Here is a 23,480-nt window from a genome sequence, read left to right as displayed (position 1 = left end):
CTTTTTAATTTCACTACCTAGCCTGCTCCTGCAGAGTGCGCCATTACCCAATAGTGATGAAACTTGGAAGAGGCTGCGTCTGTCAGAGGACGCAAGAGAAAAAAAGTTTTTATATATTATGTAAAAATATGTATGTTGATGTCATTTGATTGATACCTGGTGCCTTAAAAGCCCACATTCTTGTGTTTTTGTGATTTAACCGGTGTATGTTTGTCGCCACAGCCAATGGTAGTGTGTGTGTTAGGGTGACAACACAGAAAATGCACCTAGAAGAGAACCTGTTGTCACCCTGTTTTTTTTGTCTTTTACCCCATTGGAGAGATTTCCTATTCTGTTCTGAGATGACTAGTAATAACTCCAACTGACAAGTTTCTGTATTCTATTTCTGCTTTTAACAACCAAAGGTTGAACTGGATGGACTGGTGTCTTTATTCAACCTTACCAACTATGTAACTCACTGAATTTCTGGCAGAACCAACAGAATACTTTCAACTGTATATTTAGCAGACTAAACGGGTGAATAAAGGAAATGGCGATTGTGTTTACACACACTTAGAAAAAAACCACACTCCTCTTGATTTAAAATAAATAAAAATCTGCAATTACCATATCAATCTGCAAAGCTTTGTGAGGAATCAGCAGAAAAGGCAGCTCATATTTGCAACAAGGATTCATTTGGCTTTTTTTTTTTTTAATTGCACAAAATAATTTATGGTCAAACATATTACAGCAATACTTGTGCGGTCTCCACTTTTTGGGAGAGAGATAACACAGCAAGAGAAAATGGCGAACTCATGGGACCAACATGATGGCCCCTGAGGATGCCCCATAGGGTTCTGGGACATGAGAAGCAGCACCAATCCAGCCTCTTCTTCTGAACACTGTTCCTTCCTCAGAAACCTTTTCATTGGCCATTCAGAGCATTGTAATAACTTCACGATAACCAGGCAGCTAATCGCAGCCTTGACATGCTCATTCTCTTTACTATTTCTGGCATTTTTGTTGCATTTTTTTCTCTTTTCTTTTAAGTGCAAATGCCAATATCGGGGAAACAACCTGCCACGCCTAACTGATGATCCTGCTAATGGCTTGCAGTGATGGGAAGTCTTTATCCTCTAGGTGCAACGTTTTGTGATGGGCAACATCCCGGGGGGCCAGCACCTGTCTGCAGGAGGGGCACACGGAATAGTCCAGGTCAGGTACCCTGGAGTCTGTTAACCAGGCGGACTTCTTGTTTTTCTTAGTCTTGTTGGAAGTTTGTTTTTCTTGCACTCGGAGCTCTTGGTGGGCGTCGAGTAGTTCCTGCTGCTTGGCGTTATCAGGAAGCAGAACCAGAAGCTCGTTAAAGATTAGACTGAAGTTGTCGCCGAGAAGCTGCCTGCAGTTTTTATAATATTCGGAGGCTGGAATCAACCCCTAGAAAAAAACAAGAATCAAAATCGTCAGATACTTTTCTCGAAAAAATGTAAACGGCAACAGAGCAAGCAGCGGAAGGCGGGAGGGGAATCATCCCCTCCCACTGTTTGTAATAGAAATCAGAGCTGCTAACTAGCTGCTCGAATACTAAAACAAGACAGAAAGTAAGCCACGAGAAAGACTGCAAATAACGGCACAGAGATAATGCCTGCAGCTGCAGGCCTCATACCGGTACAACCACTTGAAGACCGGTACATGACTGGTCAGCAAGTGGTTCATTTTTTCACACATTAATTTTGCTAGAAATTACTTTAAAGAATAAGTACACCTTTTGGGATAAAAAAAAAATAAATGCACATATTTTTGCAGGAAAAAAAAAAAAAGTGCATTTATTATTTTTGGGGGGCATGGAAGAAAGGCTGCAGCTGCTGGAAAATGTTACATGTTCCACCCTAAATACAGATGGAATAGGTAACATGTTCCAAAAGGTGAACTCCTCCTTAAAACCCCTCCCCCAAACAATTATATATTTTCTGAAAGCAAAGACCCAGGAGAATAAATTGGTGACAACTACAATAGGTTATGTCACATGATATTTGTGCAGCTATTTATCAAACATATTTTCAGAAAAAAATACCCTAAGGGCCCTTTCACACGGGCGTTCCGCATGTCTGTATATCATCCTATTTTTTTGCGGATGATATACGGACATAATGTATGTCAATGGCATTGCGGATGCCAGCGGATGACCATCCGCTGACATATGATTTTCATCCTTTTTGGAACGGAACAGAACCCTATTTTTGTTCCGTGTAAAAAAGGGAACGGATACAAAATCGGATGTCAGCGGTGTAATCCGCTGACATCCGCAATGCACATAGACATACCATACATTATGTCCGTATATCATCCGCAAACGGATGGGATGATATGCGGACATACGGAGCGGATGACACAAAATGTCATCTGCTCCGTGAAAAAAAAAAAAAAGTGCCGGAGCGGATCGTAATGCGGTCCGCTCCGTGTGAAAGAGCCCTAAATGATTTTAAGAGCCAACACAAAGTTTTCCATAGGCAACGCTTAATAGCTTTTACAGGTTTTCAGTTTTGAGTTAAAGGAAATCTTTGGTCACTTTGAAATTACATCAGCACTGTAACAATACCTAAAATACCCAGTAAGCTTACTGGAAAAAAAAAAAATGTGAGTTTTGCCTGTCTGCTGATCATCTGTAATGACAGCTTCCTGGATTCCCTGGGGTCTCTCCAGCTTTTCTTCTGTCGTTTACTTTTAAAGTTTATTCTAGGTTAAGACAGAAGGTTTTAAGGTTAAAACAAAAAAAAAAAAAACCAAACATGCCATAATTATCTGTAGTGTTGGGCGAACTTCCAAGTTGTCGGGTCATTCGACCATTTGTTTGGCCCGCCGAATGCCCTGCAGTGCAGGCCTACGGCAGGGTAGTGCAGGGTGTTGGTGCCGGCCTACGGCAGGGTAATGGAGGGCGTTGGTGTGCGATTAAGGCAGGGTAGTGAAGTGCGTTAGTGCGCGGTTACGGCAGGATAGTGAAGTGCCTCAGGGCGCGGTTACGGCAGGATAGTGTAGTGCCTCAGGGCGCGGTTACGGCAGGATAGTGAAGTGCCCCAGGGCGCGTTTACGGCAGGATAGTGAAGTGCCCCAGGGCGCGTTTACGGCAGGATAGTGAAGTGCGTCACTGCAGTTTTACTGCAGTATATTGAAGTGCGTCAGTGCAGTGTGTCTGTAGTGAGTACTGAAGTTAAAAGTACACCAAACACCACTTTCCATTGATTAAAGTGCATCCACGTACACATTTTGTTAAAATGCCCCTTCCTCATCATGTCTGGGAGGCCAACCGAAAGAGGCAGACATTCCCATGGCACTGTGCGCTGCCCAGCAGTGTGTGTGTCCATAGGCAAAGGTGGACATATTCCATCCCCAGGCAGGGCACCATTTCCTCTGTTTAGTGATGTTGCCCATGCCATCCAGCCACAGCATGCAGAGGAAGTGGTGGTCTGGCTTACTAAACCATCCTCATCCTCCATCACCAAGCAGAGACTAGTGCGCAGTCCACCGCAGCTGCCAGAGTGGCTTATTCTGCCTTTGTCCACAGCTACCCCTGCCATAATCCCAGCATCAGATATGGAGGAGTCGGCTGAGTTTTATGAACACAGCGTCAGCCACTTGCTCCTTGATGATGCACAGGCTTTACCCGATTCCCATGTTGGTTCTGAGGTTGAGGAAGGTAGGAATCTACAGAGAGGGGAGAACACTAGTAAACAACAAATTGGCAGTCATGTTCCCCCAGCCGCAGCCTATTACAAAGTTGGCTCCAGTGAGGATGAGGATGGAGGGGATGAGGATAGAGGTCACTGATGCCACTTGGGTGCCGGATAGAGCAGAGGAGGAAAAGTGAGGGTGAGGCACAACCCCAAACAAGGCAACTATCATGGCAGAGTAGAGATCAGCCACTTTATTCCACCAGGCTCCATGTCTGAATGGTTACACGGAGCTGCAGCTCGGTTCAAGTGCCTCCATTGCAAGCTGCTTGCTGTGGGATCACTCCCCTGGGGGGAGGGACCAGGAACGGCAAAAAGTAAAAAGTGGAGTAACCCCTGAGATGGGAACCCTGGAGAAGTCAGCATAGTGTGGAGATTGGGCTGTCACACAGTGAATCGGTCTGCCGAAGAAACTAGGAGGCTCCGAAACCTGTTCCTGCTCACTTCACCGCCCACTGTGTGACATCAGGGCAAGACGCTGGTTGGTCATGCTCTCTTCTGGCTTGCGTTCCAGCCTGGTCACTGTACACAGTTGCACCGTTCTCTCCTCCTGTGACAGCCCAATCTCCACACTGTGCTGACGTCTCCGGACTTCCCACCTCGGGGCTTACTCCACTCCTGGAGTCTCAGAGCTGCCCACCCACAAGGCTAACACCATTCACAAGCATTTGTCAGCTCACTAGGATTCAGCAGGAAGCAGACCCCAATACATCTACAGGATCCACGGGATTGTGATCCGATACATCCGGAGGACGACAATGAACTTTCCTAGCCATATCTCCGCACTGTGTGAGTGAAATCCATTTTATTAAATGTGTTTTAAGAACAAACAGATACACTAGGAAGGCAGCGCCTTCTTGTTTTTTTATCCATCATTTGCTAGAGGTTCCAATGCCCTCATAAGTGCTGCAGCAGTCAACATAAGTGAAACTTTTTATGGGATTTCCCAATAGACTCCTACTGACTTGCACTCCCTTCCTAGAAACAGGCCTTTGTATTGGGGTTTATCTAAATCTACTGTTTGTGCTGAGAGTTTATTTACTTTTTCATATAAACAAACGATACTGGCCCCAGAGACACAGCTGATGAAACACCTCTGGATGATTGGACCACTACCCTTGGTCCAACACCTGCCGACAGATAATCCACTTGCCAATTTTCCACCCCTGGAATGTGTACGGCAGGGAGGGCCGGAACAAAATGTTCTGCCCATCGAAGAATGTTGGCTACCTCCAAAGCTTCCAATACACTTCTTGTTCCACCCTGGTGATTGACATAAGTGGCTTGCAAGAGAAGGTTGTCCAGGTAGCCCAGCACTGCGATCCCTCGCTGATGTAACAATGCCAGCACTGGGGCCAACACCTTTGTGAAGACACGAGGAGCAGAGGTGAAACCAAAGGGTAACGCTGCAAACTGATAATGCTCCTCACCTACAGCAAAGCTGATGAATCATCGGTGACAGACACATATTGGAATGTGCAGGTAAGCGTCTTTGATGTCAATAGAGACAAGGAAATCCCCCTGATGCAGGGATGCCACCACCGTGCAAATAGACTCCATTCTGAACTTCTGTACCTGCACAAAGCATTTCAGAGCCTTGAGATCCAGAATTGGACACACCTCGACTTCTTTCTTTGGGACCGTGAACAGGTTTGAATAAAACCCCTGAAAACGTTCCAAAGTTGGAAACCGAACAATCACCTCTTGAAGCAACAGGTCTTGCACCGCCCCAAAGGTGGCTTGCAATTTGTCCAGGGACAGACGCACATTGGAAGGAAAGAAACTTTGCGGAGGGTAAGAACGAAACTCGATCTTGTAGCTAGAACATATCCCTTTGTTGACCCACTAGTCTTTCACCAAGGAAGTGCACGGGTCCGGAAACAAGTGAAGACATCCCAAACCCCAGGCACGGTTGAGGGCACACCTTCATGCAGAAGGAGCCTTGTCTGCGGGTCTGGAGAAACCAGCTTTGGACTTGTCTGACCAAGGTCGCTTGGATCCTCCCAAAGAGGTCTTGAAAGGCTTTGAACCCTTGTCATCGGACCCTGAGAGACGAAAAAAAACTGTGAGCAAGTACAGGCCACGTCTGACAAGGTTCCTTACCCATACTAGCCTGCGGAAGAAAGGTGCTCCTCCCACCTGTGAGACTCTTAAAGGATGTCAACTAGGGTAGCTCCAAACAGGCGATCCCCTTGAAAAGGAAGATAACTTAATGCTTTGTTAGAGGTCTGGTCCGCAGACCAACAGTCCACCACCGGTGGAACAGTCCACTTCAAAGGGACTGTTCAAAGGGGTACCTCATTGCGAATCGCTAAGGGACCACAAAAGGGATGTTTTGGACGTTCCCACTTTTGTGACAAATCTGTCAAAATAGGCAGAAAACAAACACCATTGCCGCTCTACACGGCTTCTGAGTGCCAAATGGAACTGATGCCTCTGACACAGCTTCATCTGTGTCCTTCATTTTTAAAGTATCACGCACAGACACAATCAGTGCGTTCACCAGCGCCGCTTCGTGCACGGCTACAGGAGTGACATCATCCTCTGAGAACTTAGGTTGCGTGGCCGCAGACCCCTCATGTCCGTGGCAGCCAGATCAGATTCAGGAACTGAGGAGACAGATGAAGCAGGGAAAGGCGGGGGCGCTTTTTACTACCCCGCCGCCCAAAAGCCACCGCCACCCGGGACACAAAGGACTCCAGGACCTGCCTCAGTACATCAATGGATGGTTGGGACTCGGAGGATCCCGCAGGCTCCAAGACAGGCTCAGGTGGGGAAACGTGCTCCAAAGACTCCATGAGGAATAAGGATGCAAAAGACACCACCAAGAACACCCCCACCGCGCTGGTAACACTACCCTTTCGCAGCAACAGAGCACCCCACGATCCTGCAGCAGAGAGGGGGATAAGACCCCACCAGAATCACCACCCCACCAGGCAGTCACCGGGAGCACCAGGATCAAAAGCACTCCACGTGTGGCGTCCAGGAAGGAAAGAGGTCCAGGAGTCAGCATCAGGAGATAAGGAGGGCTCCAACAGCTAAAAACGCCACCCAAAAGGCTCCACAGTAATGACCGCCATTGATTTCAATGCCGGACTAATGAAAAATTGCTGCTGTGGCTACAAACGTGGCCGCCAGTCTAAACAGCATATAGGTTACCACAAAATGGCAGCCGTGCGCGACTCCCAGGAGGTAGCCGGACCACCATACAACCCCAATATAGGTGGATGGGGGGTGGTGGGTAGATGACCCACAGGACCATCAGACTCAGGGAGGGGGCCTAACGGGAAGGAGGGGAACCTGGGGGTCCGACCATCCTAGGAAGGGGCCCGCGTCCACCCCCAAAACCCTTCATGGGGAGAGGGGGGGACAGCTACTCACCATACCAGGAACCAGACGGGCACCGCTCAAGACAATAGCTCCTCGCCATAGCAATGGGGGGATGTCGGCCAGGATGAACGCTTTGACGCAGGCCGAGACCAGGTCATATGCGACCTCGCAAGGCATTTAACTTGCAGGCCAGCGCCCCTCTGGCGGGGCTAGGTCGCTGCTGACCTAGCACAGAGCTGAGGTCTGCGTGCGCTCACTTTGCAGAGATGGAGATGTCAGAGCCCCGCTCTTCTCTACGGGAGATCGGATGAGAACGGACCGCCTGTCCATTTGAGTCCGATCTTATCCTCCAGACGGATAGGAAAATATAATTTTTGAACTTACTGTAAAATTCCTTTCTCTGAGTCCTCTGACAGACTCAGCCTCTTCCAAGTTTCATCGCTATTGGATAATGGCGCCCTCTGCAGGAGCAGGCTAGGTAGTGAAACTTCATTAAAAAGCTTTAACTAGACACACCTTTGGGGCTGTCCCTCTCAACATTACCCTCAGACACTTAGAGCTTACTAATCAGTTTCGTAGCAAGCAGTACAGGAAGACAAACAACCCCAAAATAGAGGGGCGGGGGCTGCGTCTGCCAGACGATTTAGAGAAAAGAAGGACGTTAAGTTCTTACAAAAAAATTATATTTTCTCATACGCCCTCTGACAGACGCAGCCTCTTCCAAGTTTCATCATTGGGATGTCCCAAAGCAGTGCAGGTGTGAGGGGTAGGAAAAGACGCAACCAACAGAACGGTAATGTGCCAACAAGGCCAGAACAAAATGTGGCCAACAGAGCAACAAGAGCTCAACCAACAGGAGCTAACCCCAGAACAACAAATTCACCCCAAGAAGAGAAAATATGTCTCTTCAACAAACCGCAGCACTCAAAACTTTGCGGCCAAAGGAAGCATCCGAGGATGCCATCAGGCCAATCTTGTAGAATTGGGTAAAAGTGTGCACAGACAACCAGGTCGCCGCTTTAAACACCTGAGCCACAGAAGCCTGGCGAAAAGCCAAGAGGCACTCACAGCCCTAGTAGAATGTGCCCTCACAGGGAAAGGAGGCACCTGACCCTTGAGTGAATAGGCCTGAACAATAGTCTGTCTGATCCATTTTGAAATGGTTGCAGCGGACGCAACCAAGCCCTTCCGAGGTCCCTCAGGAAGGATAAACAGGGAATTAGACTTCCGAAAGGATTTCGTGGTCGACAGGTAAACCCTGATCGCCCGAACCACATCCAACGAATGCAAGGCAAATTCCTTGGGATGGATGCTTAGGCTTCCCACAAAGCGAAAGCAAAACAATATCTTCATTGAGGTGGAAGGCTGACACCACCTTAGCGAGAAAAGAGTGATTGGGTCGCAGAACAACCTTATCCCTATTAACGACCAGGTAAGGCAAATGGCAGGACAGAGCCGCCAATTCAGACACTCTGCAAGCAGAAGTGATAGCCACCAGAAAAGCAACTTTCTGGGACAACACCGGCAGAGGTATTTCTCTGATGTTCTCAAAGGGAGGTCATTGCAAAAAGGACAAAAACCGTATTCAAATCCCACGGAGGCAAGGGAGCCCTCCGTGGAGGAGCCAGATGACACACACCTTGAATAATGGTGTGAATCAGGGAATTAGTCGCCAAGGGACGCTGGAAGAAAATGGCCAAGGCCGACACCTGACCTTTAATCGTGCCCAATGCTAAACGCTGTTTCATACCTTTCTGCAAGAAAGCTAGGACCCTCGCCACCAAAAAGGAGCGAGGATGCAACCCTTGTGATTCACACCAAGCAATGTACACCTTCCAGGTACGATGATAAATCTTCCTGGGAGGTAGCCTTGCGAGCTCTCAGCAAGGTAGGAATAACAGCATCAGAGAGAGCCTGTCTCTCAACACCTGGCCTTCAACTGCCATGCCAATAAAGCCAGAGACTGTAAAGCAGCATGGAAGATTGCCCCTTGAGACAGCAGATCTTCTCTCAGAGGTAGCCGCCAGGGAGGCTCGACGACCATCTTGACGAAGTCTGCGTACCAAGACTGACGAGGCCAGTCTGGGGCCACCAGAATCACTTGCGCCTGTTCCAACACCAACCTGCGGAGGAACCTGGACAACAGTTGAATCGGGGGAAAGGCATAAATCAGCTAATACTGGTGCCAAGGCATCACCAACGCGTCCGTGGCGTCTGCCAGAGGATCTCGTGCTCTGGCCACAAACCTTTCCACCTTCTTGTTGAGACAAGATGCGAACAGATCCAAGTCTGGAGTCCCCCATCAGGCGCACAGGAGCCAAAACACCTTCGAATGCAGGGACCATTCCCCCTGATCCAAGGACTGACCTCTCAGATAGTCCATCTGTCAGTTCTCCACTCCAGAAATATGAACAGCAGAGATAGCTGGAACGTGCGTCTCGGCCCAAGACAGAATCTCGGCCACTTCCTTGGCCGCCCGGGCACTCCTGGTGCCCCCTTGGTGATTGATGTAAGCCACAGCCATGGCATTGTCAGTCTGAACCCGAACTGGGCGACCACGCAACCGAGTCGCCCAATGGAGCAGGCTAAGTTTTATCTCCCTGAGCTCCAGAACATTGATCGGCAAGGATGATTCCTCCGACTACCACGTCCCCTGGGCACAAAAAGATGTCCAGTATTCCATCCCAGCCCGTCAGGCTGGCATCCGTGGTGATCACCTTTCACAACAGGGGCAGAAAGGACTTGCCCTGGTTCAGAGTGGGTGACAGAAGCCACCACGAAAGCTCCGTCCTCGGGAGACTGCTCAAACAAACCATTCTGTCCAAGGACAGGGGATTCCTGTTCAATTTGGCAAGAATCTCTGCTTGCAGAGTCCTTGTGTGAAACTGGGCAAACAGAATCGCCTCAGAGGCTGAAACCATCAGCCCCAGGGACCTCATTCAGGTCTGCAGGGAGGAGAGATCGTTGTCCCTGAGGGACTTGATCTCGCCCTGCAACGTCCGGAGTTTTACCACTGGTAGAAAAAACCTTTGCCTGAGCGGAGTCCAGGACTATTCCCAGATACTGCAGACGTACTGACGGAGTCAGTGCCGACTTCTGGAAGTTGATGGTCTACTCGAACTCCTGCAGCGTCTAAACCGTGACCGTCAGATCGCCCGACAGAGTGGCACACGAGCTCGTCCAGATAATCGATGACCCACAAATTGAAAGTGCTCCTCTGCCCCTGCGAAGCGGAGATACCGCTGATGACCTTCGTAGATAGGGATGTGCAGATACGCATCCTTTAAAAAAAAAATCGATGGAGGCCTTGAAGGATTTTCCCATTTCCTGCACCCCTCAGGCATGAAAGGGCCCCCGATGAGCCTTGAACGAAGGACCCCGTCACGTGCGGGATGTTTACCCTTCGCGGATTGGGGCAGGAGGGTACTCTTACCCCCTGTGAGACCCTTGACAATCTCAATCTCATCCAAGGAGTCCCCAAAAAGGCGTTCCCCCAAATAGGGGATATCAGACACGTTTTTTTTTAAAGGCATGGTCTGCCGACCACCTCTTCAGCCACACCATGCGGCGGAGTGCAACCCCTACCGCAGACAATCTTGCGACCAGGGGAGCCTCGTCCAGGGCCGCGTCACACAGATACACCATGGCCTGGGTCATTTGGTCCGTGAGCTCAATGAAATTTGGTGGAACTGACTCAGCCACCAAGTTGCGCCTAAGCACTTTAATCCATTCCGTAACCGTCAGAGACCAGAACGGAAGTGAACACCGGCTTGAGGATTGAACCCGCCACCAAGTACATGTCGCGGGAAAGTGACTCCACGCGCCTATCCATCAGGTCTTTAAACACCGGGGAGTCCTCCATGGGAACCACCGTGGATTTATTCAACCTAGAAACAGTGTGGTCCACCGATATCGTGAAACTCCTCGGGGCAGGGGAAAACCTGACCCAACTTCTGGGCTTTGCGGGACCCGAAGGAAACCTGCTTACCGGACAGGGTGGGCTCATCATCAATGTTCAAAGTCTCCCTAACGGAGCGAGCAAGTGCTTCAACCAAAGCCCGTTCCCGCGGTGCAGCAGAGGATGACTCCTCCTCCTCCCCATCTGAGTGTGCGGACAGGGATCCCTCAGGGAGGGCAATGTCCGTGGCAACCATGTCAGGCTCTGAATCAGAAGACTGAGAGGGCATCAGCCGTTTTTGAACATTACCTTGTGACATCATAAGATCAACTTTGGATGCCAAAGTTTCAATGGCTGTAGATAAAGAAGCTAGGGAAGGCGATTCGGAAGTCCCGGATGCAGAAACAAGCTCTGGGGTGAAATTGTCACCCTGGGACTCCAAAGTAGCAGAATATAAAAAAAAAATGGAACACTGGCCCTTTAAATCGGCGATTGCGGTCTGCACCGCAACCCCGCGCTGCTGCTGGAGTCCCCCTTTATAATGCTAAATAACTGAGCAAGCAATGTGTCTAAGGAACAATGCCCAAAAGCAGTGAAAACCCCTTATAGTGCCAGAGATATAGAAAACAAACCGCTCTCCACGCTTCTCTGCAGCAAGTGAAAAGATGGCAGGAGGAAGTGACCTAAATCACTAGAGGGCGAACAGTGCCCTGAGCCACACAAACATGGATGCCAATAAAAGTATACGGAGAAAACACAGGGAAAATGGCTGCTGCTCTTACAACGTGGCTGCCCACATCCAAGATGGCGCAGAAAACAGCGCCAAAAGCACGTTATGCAAAAATTACTGCTGCCCTTACACTGATGAGGCCAGGCATGCCTTTACCCAAAATGGCGGCCGAAAACGGCGCCGACAGTCAGGAGCCCAGGAACCCTGGCCACCGCGGGAATCAACCATAGGAAGCCACCCAGGACAAGGCAAGAGCCTTACACCCCCTACGCAGTGGGCGCTGATAGAGCGCCCCCATAAGGAGCAGAGAGGCAGGATCCGTCCAGACTGACCAGGGGGGACACCACAGAGATTGCAGCTCTGACATCCCCAGGAGTGGGCCCACATCACCCACCCCCCCAGAGGACTGTCCCAGGGACACGGGGGTAGCATCACTCACCATACCATACCTCCCACCCTGAGTGGGGGTGCTGTCAACCAAGAGGGGATGCTGCAACACAGGGCGTTCCAGGGTTGATGCGTCCTGGCGAAGCAATTCCTCCACAGGCTCTTCCCCATCCGTCGGGGTACCGTCGTGGGGAGGCCTGAGCGGACCACAACCTGCGCACGCTCGTAGGCCAGGCAGGGGTACCATAAGGATCTAGATTATCCAGTGCGAAGCCCAGCCCAGCTGTCGCTTGTAGTTCTCCAGGAGGATCCCCTGACTAGCTAGCGTTAGTGAGTGAGAAAACAAAATAAAACAACATTTTTCAAAGAGAAAAAAAAAAGGTGAGACCGGAATCCCAGCAGGGTATCCTAGGTCCTACTCCTGAGCTAGGCAGCAAAAAATGGATTTTTGTAAAATCTTACCGTAAAATCCTTTTCTCTTAGCTCATTGACAGACGTAGTCCTCGGTGATACAGCACCTTCGGGTTATGTTGCCTCCACAGGAGTAGGACTAGACAGGAAATAAAATGCTCTGGCCACACCCTAGGGGCAGTCCCAGAGGGTATATCCTCTCTCTCTCTGCCTCAGCAAATCAGTTATGTCATAAAAGCAGTCTTTAGAGAATTTAACCCAACTAAAAAAAAACAGAGGGGCGGGTACTACGTCTCAATGAGCTAAGAGAAAAGGATTTTACGGTAAGATTTTACAAAAATCCATTTTTCTCTATCGCTCATTGACAGACATAGTCCTCGGTGATACAGCACCTTCGGGAAGTCCCAGAGCAGTATCACAAATGAGGGGTGGGAAAATGGAAATCAAATCCCATCTAGAAGTTTACAATGCTCATCCTTAATGATGAGACTCAACAAAAAAAAGTTTTCAAACAGAAAAAAACCCTCGAGGTAGACCACCGGTCTCCTCAAATAGCAGCCTGCAAAACCTTGCGGCCAAATGAGGCATCCGCTGATGCCATCACATCAATTTTATAAAATTTTGTAAAGGTATGTACCGACGACCAGGTGGCCGCCTTACATACCTGGACCACTGACGCCTGATGGCGAAAGGCCCAGGAAGTACTGAGCGCTCGAGTGGAGTGCGCCCTAACAGGGAACGGAGGACTCTGACCCTTAATAGAATAAGCCTGTACCACCGTCTGTCTAATCCATTTGGCAATAGTCGCGGCAGATGCAGGCAACCCCTTTCTGGGGCCATCCGTGATCACAAAAAGTGAATCCGTCTTACGGAACGATTCAGTCGCCTTCAGGTATACCCTGATTGCCCGAACCACATCCAAGGAATGCAATGCATGTTCCCGATGATGATTGGGCTGAGGACACAAGGAAGGTAGTACAATATCTTCATTCAGATGAAAATCTGAAACCACCTTAGGAAGAAAGGATGGCTTAGGATGGAGTACTACCTTATCCCTATGAATCACCAAGTATGGGGACTGGCATGATAAAGCAGCCAGTTCTGACACCCTGCGTGCAGAAGTGATAGCCACCAAGAAGGCCACCTTCTGGGATAAAGTAAGCAAGGGAATCTCCCTGATGTTTTCAAAAGGAGGTTTCTGTAGAACCGACAAAACCAAATTAAGATCCCAGGGCGGTAAGGGCGCGCGGACTGGTGGAGCCAGGTGCCGCACCCCCTGGATGAAATTCCGCACCAAGGACTTGGTAGCTAAAGGTTTCTGAAAGAAGATTGCTAATGCTGAAACTTGACCTTTGATGGTGCTCAAGGCTAGCTTCTGCTCAACCCCTTTCTGCAGAAAGGCCAATATTCGAGTCACCGAATAGGTACGTGGAGGAAATCCTAAAGATTCGCACCACGCGATATAAGTCTTCCATGTGTGAGAATAAGACTCTGCTGGAAGTCGCTTTCCTTGCTTTAATAAGGGTAGGAATGACTGAAGCCGACAACCCTCTGTCCTTCAGTACTTGGGTCTCAATGGCCAGGCCATTAAACCCAGCGACTGTAAAGCACAATGGTAGATTGGTCCTCAAAACCGCAGACACTCCCTGAGACGCAGTTCCCACGGAACGTCCGCGACTAGCAAGTCCAAGTCGGCCAGGCCCGGCTTGGCGAGGCCAGCCTAGAATTTCTAGGACCACTGGCACTGACTGGATCTGAACCAGGCGTCCCTAGAGCTATCTGGCCCCGACCATCCGAGAAAGTCTGGTAGTTCTCTGTTCCCACACATTTATCCGACACCTGATTCCTATCAGGAACGGTGATCTCTCCTGGTTGAATCTCAGGGACCGAAGTCACCCGGCTAGAGGCTTCTTGGTCTGTCTGGTCAACCAGATCCGATTCCTGTGTGGAATTGAGACTAATCTTAGGAAAAGGTAAAGTAAAAGATCTGTTCAGGGAACGGTAATTACCGCTTCCTGTAGTACTTAAATGTTGGAAGGGAAGAATCGCACCGGTAGTAGTAGTCGATGCTCGATCTAATGTCCTGAATACCGGTGAAAACGTCCCCCCACCCTCAAACCGGGTGGGGGCGCACCTTCAGGCTGTGTAATCCTTTGCTTCGGGTTTGGCTGAGTCGGTCCTCTGTTTGTCCGACCAGCCTTTCTAGAACCCTCCTGGAGGAGTCTTGCCTTTCCCGCTTGTTCCAGCCGGGCGTGCGAACCCTTTATGGGCGGTAAAGAAAGGTCCCTTAGCTTTAGCAGCCTGTGGCAAGAAAGTGCTCTTGCCCCCAGTGGCATCTTTAATGATTTCATCTAGGGTGGCCCCAAATAGGCGATTCCCCTGAAAAGGGAGATTCGTCAAGGTCTTTTTGGAACCTAGGTCAGCTGACCAGCATTTTAACCACAGCACACGTCTGAGGATTACCGCTGACATAGATGCATGCCCTAATAGGGGAGTAGTGTCCAAGGCTGCGTCACAGATAAACTGTAGCCCTTGTATAATCTGTTCCATCAAATCAGATGTTTCCTGGGGAATATCTTTTCCCCTAAGGTCTTGGCGTACCAATCTCGCCCATTCCGTAAGTGTCTGGGAAACTAGACCAATAACAATTACTGGTCTAAATGCTGACCCTATCAGGGAGAAGATAGTGCGGGACTCCGCTTCCATCTTCCGATCCACCGGATCCTTAAAGGACGAAGTGTCATCCACTGGGATAACCGTGGCTTTATTCAGCCTGGAAATAGGTGGAAGCAATACGTTTGGAAATAGTAAAGGTACGCTTAGAATGCTCCCATTCTCCTTTAATTTTATTACCAAAACACTTGGGTACAGGAAAAACCTTCACCGTTTTGATGGGCTTGTTAGTACCAAAGGGAATCTCTGTTTCAGTTGCCTCTGCCGGTAAAACCTCAAGTCTTAAGGTTTCCCGCACCGCCACAACTAGTGCGTCCACCAATGCTTCTTCCTGAATTATGGCGGAAGAATGAACATCCTCCTCACTGTCTGAGGGAGCTTTACCTGAGATAACAGCCCTTGCAGAGGGACCTGCAGCTGCAGTGACCATCTCTGAATCTGAGTCAGAGGTGTCAGATATTATAGGGGTAGGCGGGGGTCGCTTTCTTGACCCCAGTCCCTGACAGGCCGCCTCCACCCGAGCCACCATAGACTCCAAAACTGCTGTAAATGCATCCATACTCTGTGCACCGGTGGGTCCCGAGGCCCCCTCGAGGGAAACAGGTGGGGGTACTTGTGTGGCAGGGTCCATGATTATTCCAGTAACTACCCGGAAACTTCAATCCAACTTAAATAAAAAACTTTTTTTTTTTTTTTTTCCAGACCCCCAGCGCCACAAAAGCCCCTTAGTGTTACCTGCTAGGGATCCCTATCGAGCGAGAGAGAGAGATAGACCCCCAGGCTCACCACTTGATGCTCAGAGTTCACTTGCAACAGGTTACAGCACTGTCTTCACAAACAGGAAGTCTTTTGGCTGGCTGCCCAGGAAGAAAGGAGGCGGCTCCGCCCCTCTGCACGCCTTCCGGCGCCTCCCCTAGCTCCACGAGGTGTTGAAGTCACCTCAAACATGGCCGCCCCCATGCTGCAGACACGAGGCTACGCCAAAATGGCGGCCTCGTGCGATCTACGGCGGTTTGCACAGCATAGCGGCGTCCTGCAGTAACTAGGCATCGCAAAACCTCTCTCTCATGGAGATCAGCTTGACCGGCGGTACCGAACCCTGGCGGAACCGCATGGCCGTCGGGAGACCTGCTTCAGCTGGAGGAATGACCAGGCAAGCCGCATCCCTGTCCTGTGACTTCTGACAGGTAGGATACTTCTTGTAACACAGTAAGCTTCCAGTGCTGCCACATATTACAATCATTTAAACATACTTTGTAATTAGATTGTCAGCTCCCAAACCAAGCCTGCTGGCTTTTTGTACACAAAAATCACACTCAATTAGGGGGATCTGTGACATGTTATAGGATAGAGGGGAACCCATCCTTACCATTACAGAGAGGGGCCCGCGTTCACCACAAGACCCGTCAGGGGGAAAAGGGGAACATACTACTCACCATACCGGAACCAGGCGGGCGCCATTCCTGACAGTACCCCTCTCCACCGAAGTTGGAGGGCTGTCGACCAATACGGACGCCGTGACTCATGGTCTTTGGCGTTTCAGCGAGACGTTTAACTCGCAGGGTCAGTCCCTCCAGTGGGACAATGTCGCGGCCGACCCAGCGCGGAGCTATGGCCTGCACGCGCTCGTAGGCTGAACTGGGGTGACCACTGGATCTCAACATCCAGCCCGTCGCCCAGTTCAGCTTTCTTGCTTGAAGATCTCACAGGAACACTGGAGGAAAAAAAGCTGTCTAAAAAATCTTTTCTAAGAAAAAAATCCTGCCAGGACCGAAGATCCCAGCAAGGTATCTAGGTCCTTACTCCTGACTAGACAGAAAAAAACTGATTTGCTGAGGCAGAGAGAGAGAGAGAGGATATACCCTCTGGGACTGCCCCTAGGGTGTGGCCAGAGCATTTTATTTCCTGTCTAGTCCTACTCCTGTGGAGGCAACATAACCCGAAGGTGCTGTATCACCGAGGACTACGTCTGTCAATGAGCGATAGAGAAAACTGATTAGTAAGCTCTAAGTGTCTGAGGGTAATGTCGAGAGGGACAGCCCCTAAAGGTGTGTCTAGTTAAAGCTTTTTAATGAAGTTTCACTACCTAGCCTGCTCCTGCAGAGGGCGCCATTACCCTATAGTGATGAAACTTGGAAGAGGCTGTGTCTGTCAGAGGACGTAAGAGAAATAGGGTTTCTATTCGTCCGGATTTCACTGACAGGATCAGATTGGAGAGCAGCGGGTGTCAGCGGACATGTCTCCGCTGACATCCGCTGCCCCATAGGGCTGCATGGAGCATCCGATCAGGTGCACCTGAAAAATTGACAGGCGGACCTGATCAGAAAGGCCGTCTGAAAGGGACCTTAATGGAAGGTTACCAGATGCTTGTAATCATCTATGTATCTTTTTGGTAGCTTATGACCTTTCCTGAAATTCAACTTATATAATATAATGTGATGCAACCGGGTACACCTGCTTATTTTCTGTTAACTGTATGCTTTGTATTGCGACTCCAATTTAAAAAAGAAAGAAAAAAAAAAAAAAGAAAAACAACAACAACAGGGGTTCTAAACCTTCCTCACTATTTAAAACTATAAAAAATGTTTTGGTTGGACCTACACTTTAAAATGGAAGCAAATCAATGACATTTATAGCACTCAAAAATAAAGTATAAGCCAATGTACAAATGGGAAGAAAATTCCTACAGCCCTGTGTAACATCTACCAGTATACGCATAAACTAGCAGTACAATATACCCTACCTGTCGAAACTGGCCAGAGTGGGATTTAAATTCATTGAATTTTGACTCGTCGCTGTGAAGATAGTCCTTGATGGAATTAATCAGGTCAATGTTCCTCTGCTGGAAATGTTCAGGTACCAAGTACGTTTTGGGGCAAAACGTTACCCTTGAAAAAAAGAAAAAAAAAAATATTGTTGGCAACACAAGCCATCATTTTCCTAAATGTAACAGATACAGTGCATCCGGAAAGTATTCTCAACGCTTCACTTTTTCCACATTGTATGTTACAGCTTTATTCAAAAATGGATTCAATTCAATATTTTTCTCAAAATTCTACAAACAATACGCCATAATGACATGAAAAGTTTGTTTGAAATCTTTGCAGATTAAAAATAAAAAAGGAGAAAAAAAAAAAAAAAAAACACATGTACAAGTATTCACCGACTTTGCTCAATACTTTGTTGAAGCACCTTTGGCACCAATTACAGCCTCAAGTCTTTTTGAGTATGATGTGTGGTACAATTATATTTGGGCAGTTTCTCCCATTCTTCTTTGCAGGACCTCTCAAGCTCCATCAGGTTGGATGGGGAGCGTCAGTGCACAGCCATTTTCCGATCTCTCCAGAGATATTCAATTGGGTTCAAGTCTGGGCCACTCAATGACATTTACAGAGTTGTCCCATAGCCACTCCTTTGTTTTCTTGGCTGTGTGCTTAGGGTCATTGTCCTGTTGGAAGATGAATCTTCGCCCCAGTCTGAGGTCCAGAGGGCCCTGGAGCAGGTTTTCATCGATGGTGTCTCTGTACATTACATAGAAACATAGAATGTGTCGGCAGATAAGAACCATTTGGCCCATCTAGTCTGCCCAATATATCTGAATCCTATGAATAGTCCCTGGCCCTATCTTATATGAAGGATAGCCTTATGCCTATCCCATGCATGCTTAAACTCCTTCACTGTATTTGCAGCTACCACTTCTGCAGGAAGGTTATTCCATGTATCCACTACTCTCTCAGTAAAGTAATACTTCCTCATATTACTTTTAAACCTTTGCCCCTCTAATTTAAAACTGTGTCCTCTTGTGGTAGTTTTTCTTCTTTTAAATATGCTCTCCTCCTTTACCGAGTTGATTCCCTTTATGTATTTAAAAGTTTCTATCATATCCCCTCTGTCTCTTCTTTCTTCCAAGCTATACATGTTAAGGTCCTTTAACCTTTCCTGGTAAGTTTTTTCCTGCAATCCATGTACTAGTTTAGTAGCTCTTCTCTGAACTCTCTCTAGAGTATCTATATCCTTCTGGAGATATGGCCTCCAGTACTGCGCACAATACTCCAAGTGAGGTCTCACCAGTGTTGAGTGTACAGCGGCATAAGCACTTCTCTCTTTCTACTGCTTATACCTCTCCCTATACATCCAAGCATTCTGCTGGCATTTCGTGCTGCTCTATTACATTGTCTTCCCACCTTTAAGTCTTCTGAAATAATTACTCCTAAATCCCTTTCCTCAGATACTGAGGTCAGGACTGTGTCAAATATTCTATATTCTGCCCTTGGGTTTTTACGCCCCAGGTGCATTATCTTGCACTTATCCACATTAAATTTCAGTTGCCAGAGTTCTGACCATCCTTCTAGTTTTCCTAAATCCTTTTCCATTTGGCATTTCCCTCCAGGAACATCAACCCTGTTACATATCTTTGTGTCATCAGCAAAAAGACAAACCTTTCCATCGAGGCCTTTTGCAATATCACTTATGAAGATATTAAACAAAATTGGTCCCAGTACAGATCCCTGAGGTACCCCACTGGTAACATGACCTTGTTCTGAATGTTCTCCATTGACTACAACCCTCTGTTGTCTGTCACTCAGCCACTGCCTAATCCACTCAACAATATGGGAGTCCATGCTCAATGACTGCAGTTTATTGATAAGTCTTCTATGTGGGACAGTGTCAAAAGCCTTACTAAAATCTAGATATGCAATGTCTACTGCACCTCCACCGTCTATTATTTTAGTCACCCAGTCAAAAAAATCTATAAGATTTGTTTGACATGATCTCCCTGAAGTAAACCCATGTTTTTCATCTTGCAATCCATGGGATTTAAGAGGTTCCACAATTCTATCCTTTAATAGGGTTTCCATTAATTTGCCTACTATTGATGTCAGACTCACTGGTCTATAGTTGCCCGATTCCTCCCTACTACCTTTCTTGTGAATGGGCACGACATTTGCCAATTTCCAATCTTCCGGGACGACTCCTGTTAATAATAATGTGACTTATTTGTCTTCACTTTAGACAGCAATCTTAGAACGTCTTCCTCTGTAAAGACACATGCATCAAACGATTCATTAGTCATCCTTTCAAGTGGAGGTCCTTCTTTTTCTTCTGTAAAAACTGAACAGAAGTATTCATTAAGGCAGTCGGCTAGCCCTTTATTCTCTTTTACATACCTTCCGTCCTTTGTTTTTAATTTAGTTATTCCTTGTTTTAATTTCCTTTTTTCATTTATATATCTGAAGAATGTCTTATCCCCCTTTTTCATAGACTGAGCTAGTTTTTCTTCTGCCTGCGCTTTAGAAGTTCTTATAACTTGCTTGGCCTCTTTCTGCCTAATCTTGTAGATTTCCTTATCTTCATTGCTCTGGGTTTTTTTAGAATTACAAAATGCTAGCTTTTTATTTTTAATGATTTGGGCCACTTCTGCTGAGTACCACAGTGGTCTCTTCTTTTTTTGCTTTTACTGACAAGTCTAATGCAATTTTCTGTTGCCTTCAATAATGCACCTTTTAAGTAGTCCCATTTCTCCTGGACTCCATGTAATCCGTTCTAGTCTGATAAAGGACTCATTTATGACTAATTTTATTTTTGAAAAGTCTGTTTTTCTAAAATCTAAAACTTTTGTTTTTGTGTGGTGTGACTCTTTCACAGTTCTTATATTAAACCACACTGACTGGTGATCACTAGATCCCAAGGTTTCGCCTACAATGACATCATATACCGAATCCCCGTTTGTGAATACCAAATCCAAAATGGCCTCCCTCCGGGTTGGCTCCTCAACCACTTGTTGCAGAGACAACCCCAGTAGGGAATTTAGAATATCTGTACTCCTGGTAGAACTTGCTATTTTAGTTTTCCAGTTTATATCTGGAAGATTGAAATCTCCCATAATGATAACTTCTCCTTTCATTGTCATTTTAGCTATTTCTTCAACTAGTAGATCATCTAGTTCTTTAACTTGACCAGGTGGTCTATATATCACACCTACACGAGTTACTGCATGATTAGCAAACTGCAACGTAACCCAAACTGACTATGTTGGCCTCACCAACTTGTATTAGGATAGATTTAATGCTATCTTTCACATACAGGGCCACTCCTCCTTTCTTGCCTTCTCTGTCTCTTCTGTATAAAGAGTACCCTGGTATGGTTATGTCCCAGTCATTTCTTTCATTAAACCATGTCTCCGTAACAGGCACTAAATCTACATTCTCAGATGCCATTATTGACCCAAGTTCATTGATTTTTTTACCTAAACTGCGAGCATTTGTAGACAGGACTCTGAGCTTATTTCTTAACCTCTGTGCTTCTGACCTGTTCTGGCATTGTTTCGGGGGGTAATTGGACTCTTGTATTTTCACTCTTTTGCCCATTGCTTCATTCATCTTTGCTGCATTCGTCTTTCCCTTGATCCTGACTAGTCTCCCAGTTCCCCCTGCTGAAAAACATCCCCACAGCATGATGCTGCCGCCACCATGCTTCACTGTAGGGATGGTATTGGCCAGGTGATTAGCGGTGCCTGTTTTCCCCCAGACATGATGCTTGCCATTCAGACCAAAGGGTTCAAGCTTTGTTTCATCAGACCAGAGAATTTTGTTTTTCATGGTCTGAGAGTCCTTCAGGGGCCTTTCGGCAAACTGCAGACGGGCTATCATGTGCCATTTACAGAGAACTGGCTTCTGTCTGGCCACTCTACAATAAAGATCTGATTTGTGGAGTGCTGCAGAGATGGGTATTCTTCTGGAAGGTTCTCCTCTCTCAACAGAGAAACGCTGAAACTCTGTCAGAGTGACCATCAGGTTCTTGGTCACCTCCCAGATTAAGGTCCTTCTCCCCTGATCACTCCCATTTGGCTGGGCGGCCCGCTCTAGGAAGAGTCTTGGTGGTTCCAAACGTCTTCCCATTTACGGATTATAGAGGCCACTGTGCTCATTGGGAACTTCAATGCTGCAAAAAATATTCTGTACCCATTCCATGATCTGTGCCTCCAAACAATTCTGTCTCAGAGGTCTAAAAGACAATTCCTTGGACTCCATGGCTTGGTTTGTGCTCTGACATGCACTGTTAACTGTGGGACCTTATATAGACAGGTGTGTGCCTTTCCAAATCATGTCCAATCAACTGAAATTACCACAGGTGGACTCCAATCAGGTTGTAGAAACATCAAGGATGATCACTGGAAACCGCACGCACCTGAGCTCAGTTTTGAGTATCATGGCAAAGGCTGTAAATATGTACATTGCATTTTTTGTTTTTTGTTGTTAATTTGCAAAGATATCAAACTTCTTTCATTATGGGGTATTGTTTGTAGAATTTTGAGGAAAATATTGAATTTAATCCATTTTGAAATAAGGCTGTAACATAACAAAATGTGGAAAAAGTGAAGCGCTGTGAATACTTTCTGGATGCACTGTATATTAATTCTATAAAGAATAATCAACATGCAGAATTGGTAAACTTTATTATGATATTAGAATTCATATTAGTACAGAATATTTGCAGTGCTGTGATGGAAAGCCAAATTGAGGTCCTTACAGAGAACACTAGACATGTCTAAGCATGTATTCTGACCCTTCTGTCCATTCTACAATACTGAGAGTTGTGTATCCATGTACAGACAAAATGATACGTTTATAACCGTCATTATCCATCTATAGAATACAAGAGCTACCCAGCACTCAACGTAAGTTTGCAAAAAAAAAAAAAAAACTTCCAAGAATCTGCAAAGTGATATGGTTAAGAGCTGGGGAACATTTGTATTTTTTAAAATAACTGGGGGGCTCTCATTGTGCCGGTTCCTTGCAGGTTTTAAACTGATTGAGTATTTTGTTGGCGTGTTGCATACACATGTAAATTATTCAGCTTTCTTGAGCAAGTCTGACTGCATGTCCTGAACCCCAAGGCCCGATTCACACATTTCATGCAACTTTAAGGCCGACATCCCAGCGCAACTTCGTCGTGACTTGCATACGACATCTTTAACAGAAGTCAATGCAAGTCGTGCTGAAGTCGGACCAAAAGTAGTGCAGGAATCCTTATCTAAGTTGGAGCCACTCAAGTCGCTCCTATTCGAACAGGTTCCACATTGCACTAAACGGGGTGCGACATGTGCTCTCAAAGTCGGAGCGCATGTCGCACCAGTGTGAACCGGGCCTAAAGTAGTAAACTCTAATTGAATGACATTTAGCTCGCTAAAGCACTTTGCATTATAGACAATTGCCTCTTTTTAAAATAATATATTCTAATACATTTTCTTTCTTATCGATGTTGATCTCCTGCAGCCTCTCTAAAGCCACTTTCAAACTAATTTTTTTATTTATTACTACAGGTACTTATTGAGCACTGTCAA

The 23,480-nt window shown here is 47.1% G+C and overlaps 1 protein-coding gene across 2 annotated transcripts in view; it reads right to left on the bottom strand.

Annotated features, from left to right (window-relative positions):
• Positions 1-659: 659 nt before the first annotated feature.
• The window catches only part of ZNF598 (zinc finger protein 598, E3 ubiquitin ligase), a gene marked incomplete at its 5' end in the record, with an annotated part of 61,041 nt that continues 38,220 nt past the window's right edge, over positions 660-23,480 (bottom strand). The window contains 2 exons of one of the 2 annotated variants that reach the window (XM_082260627.1): positions 660-1,416; positions 17,880-18,024. In XM_082260627.1, the coding sequence (XP_082116753.1) occupies positions 1,066-1,416; positions 17,880-18,024 (496 nt within the window). In that variant the 3' untranslated portion in view covers positions 660-1,065. The remainder of the gene's footprint in view (positions 1,417-17,879; positions 18,025-23,480) is intronic. The other variant, XM_082260626.1, reaches the window with a different exon arrangement.

Source organism: Pelophylax lessonae (assembly GCF_965119305.1).
Source record: "Pelophylax lessonae genome assembly, chromosome: 6".
In the NCBI taxonomy this organism is placed as follows: Eukaryota; Metazoa; Chordata; class Amphibia; order Anura; family Ranidae; genus Pelophylax; species Pelophylax lessonae.
Note: the sequence above shows the minus strand (reverse complement) of the source record. Positions and strands in the feature narration are given on the sequence as shown.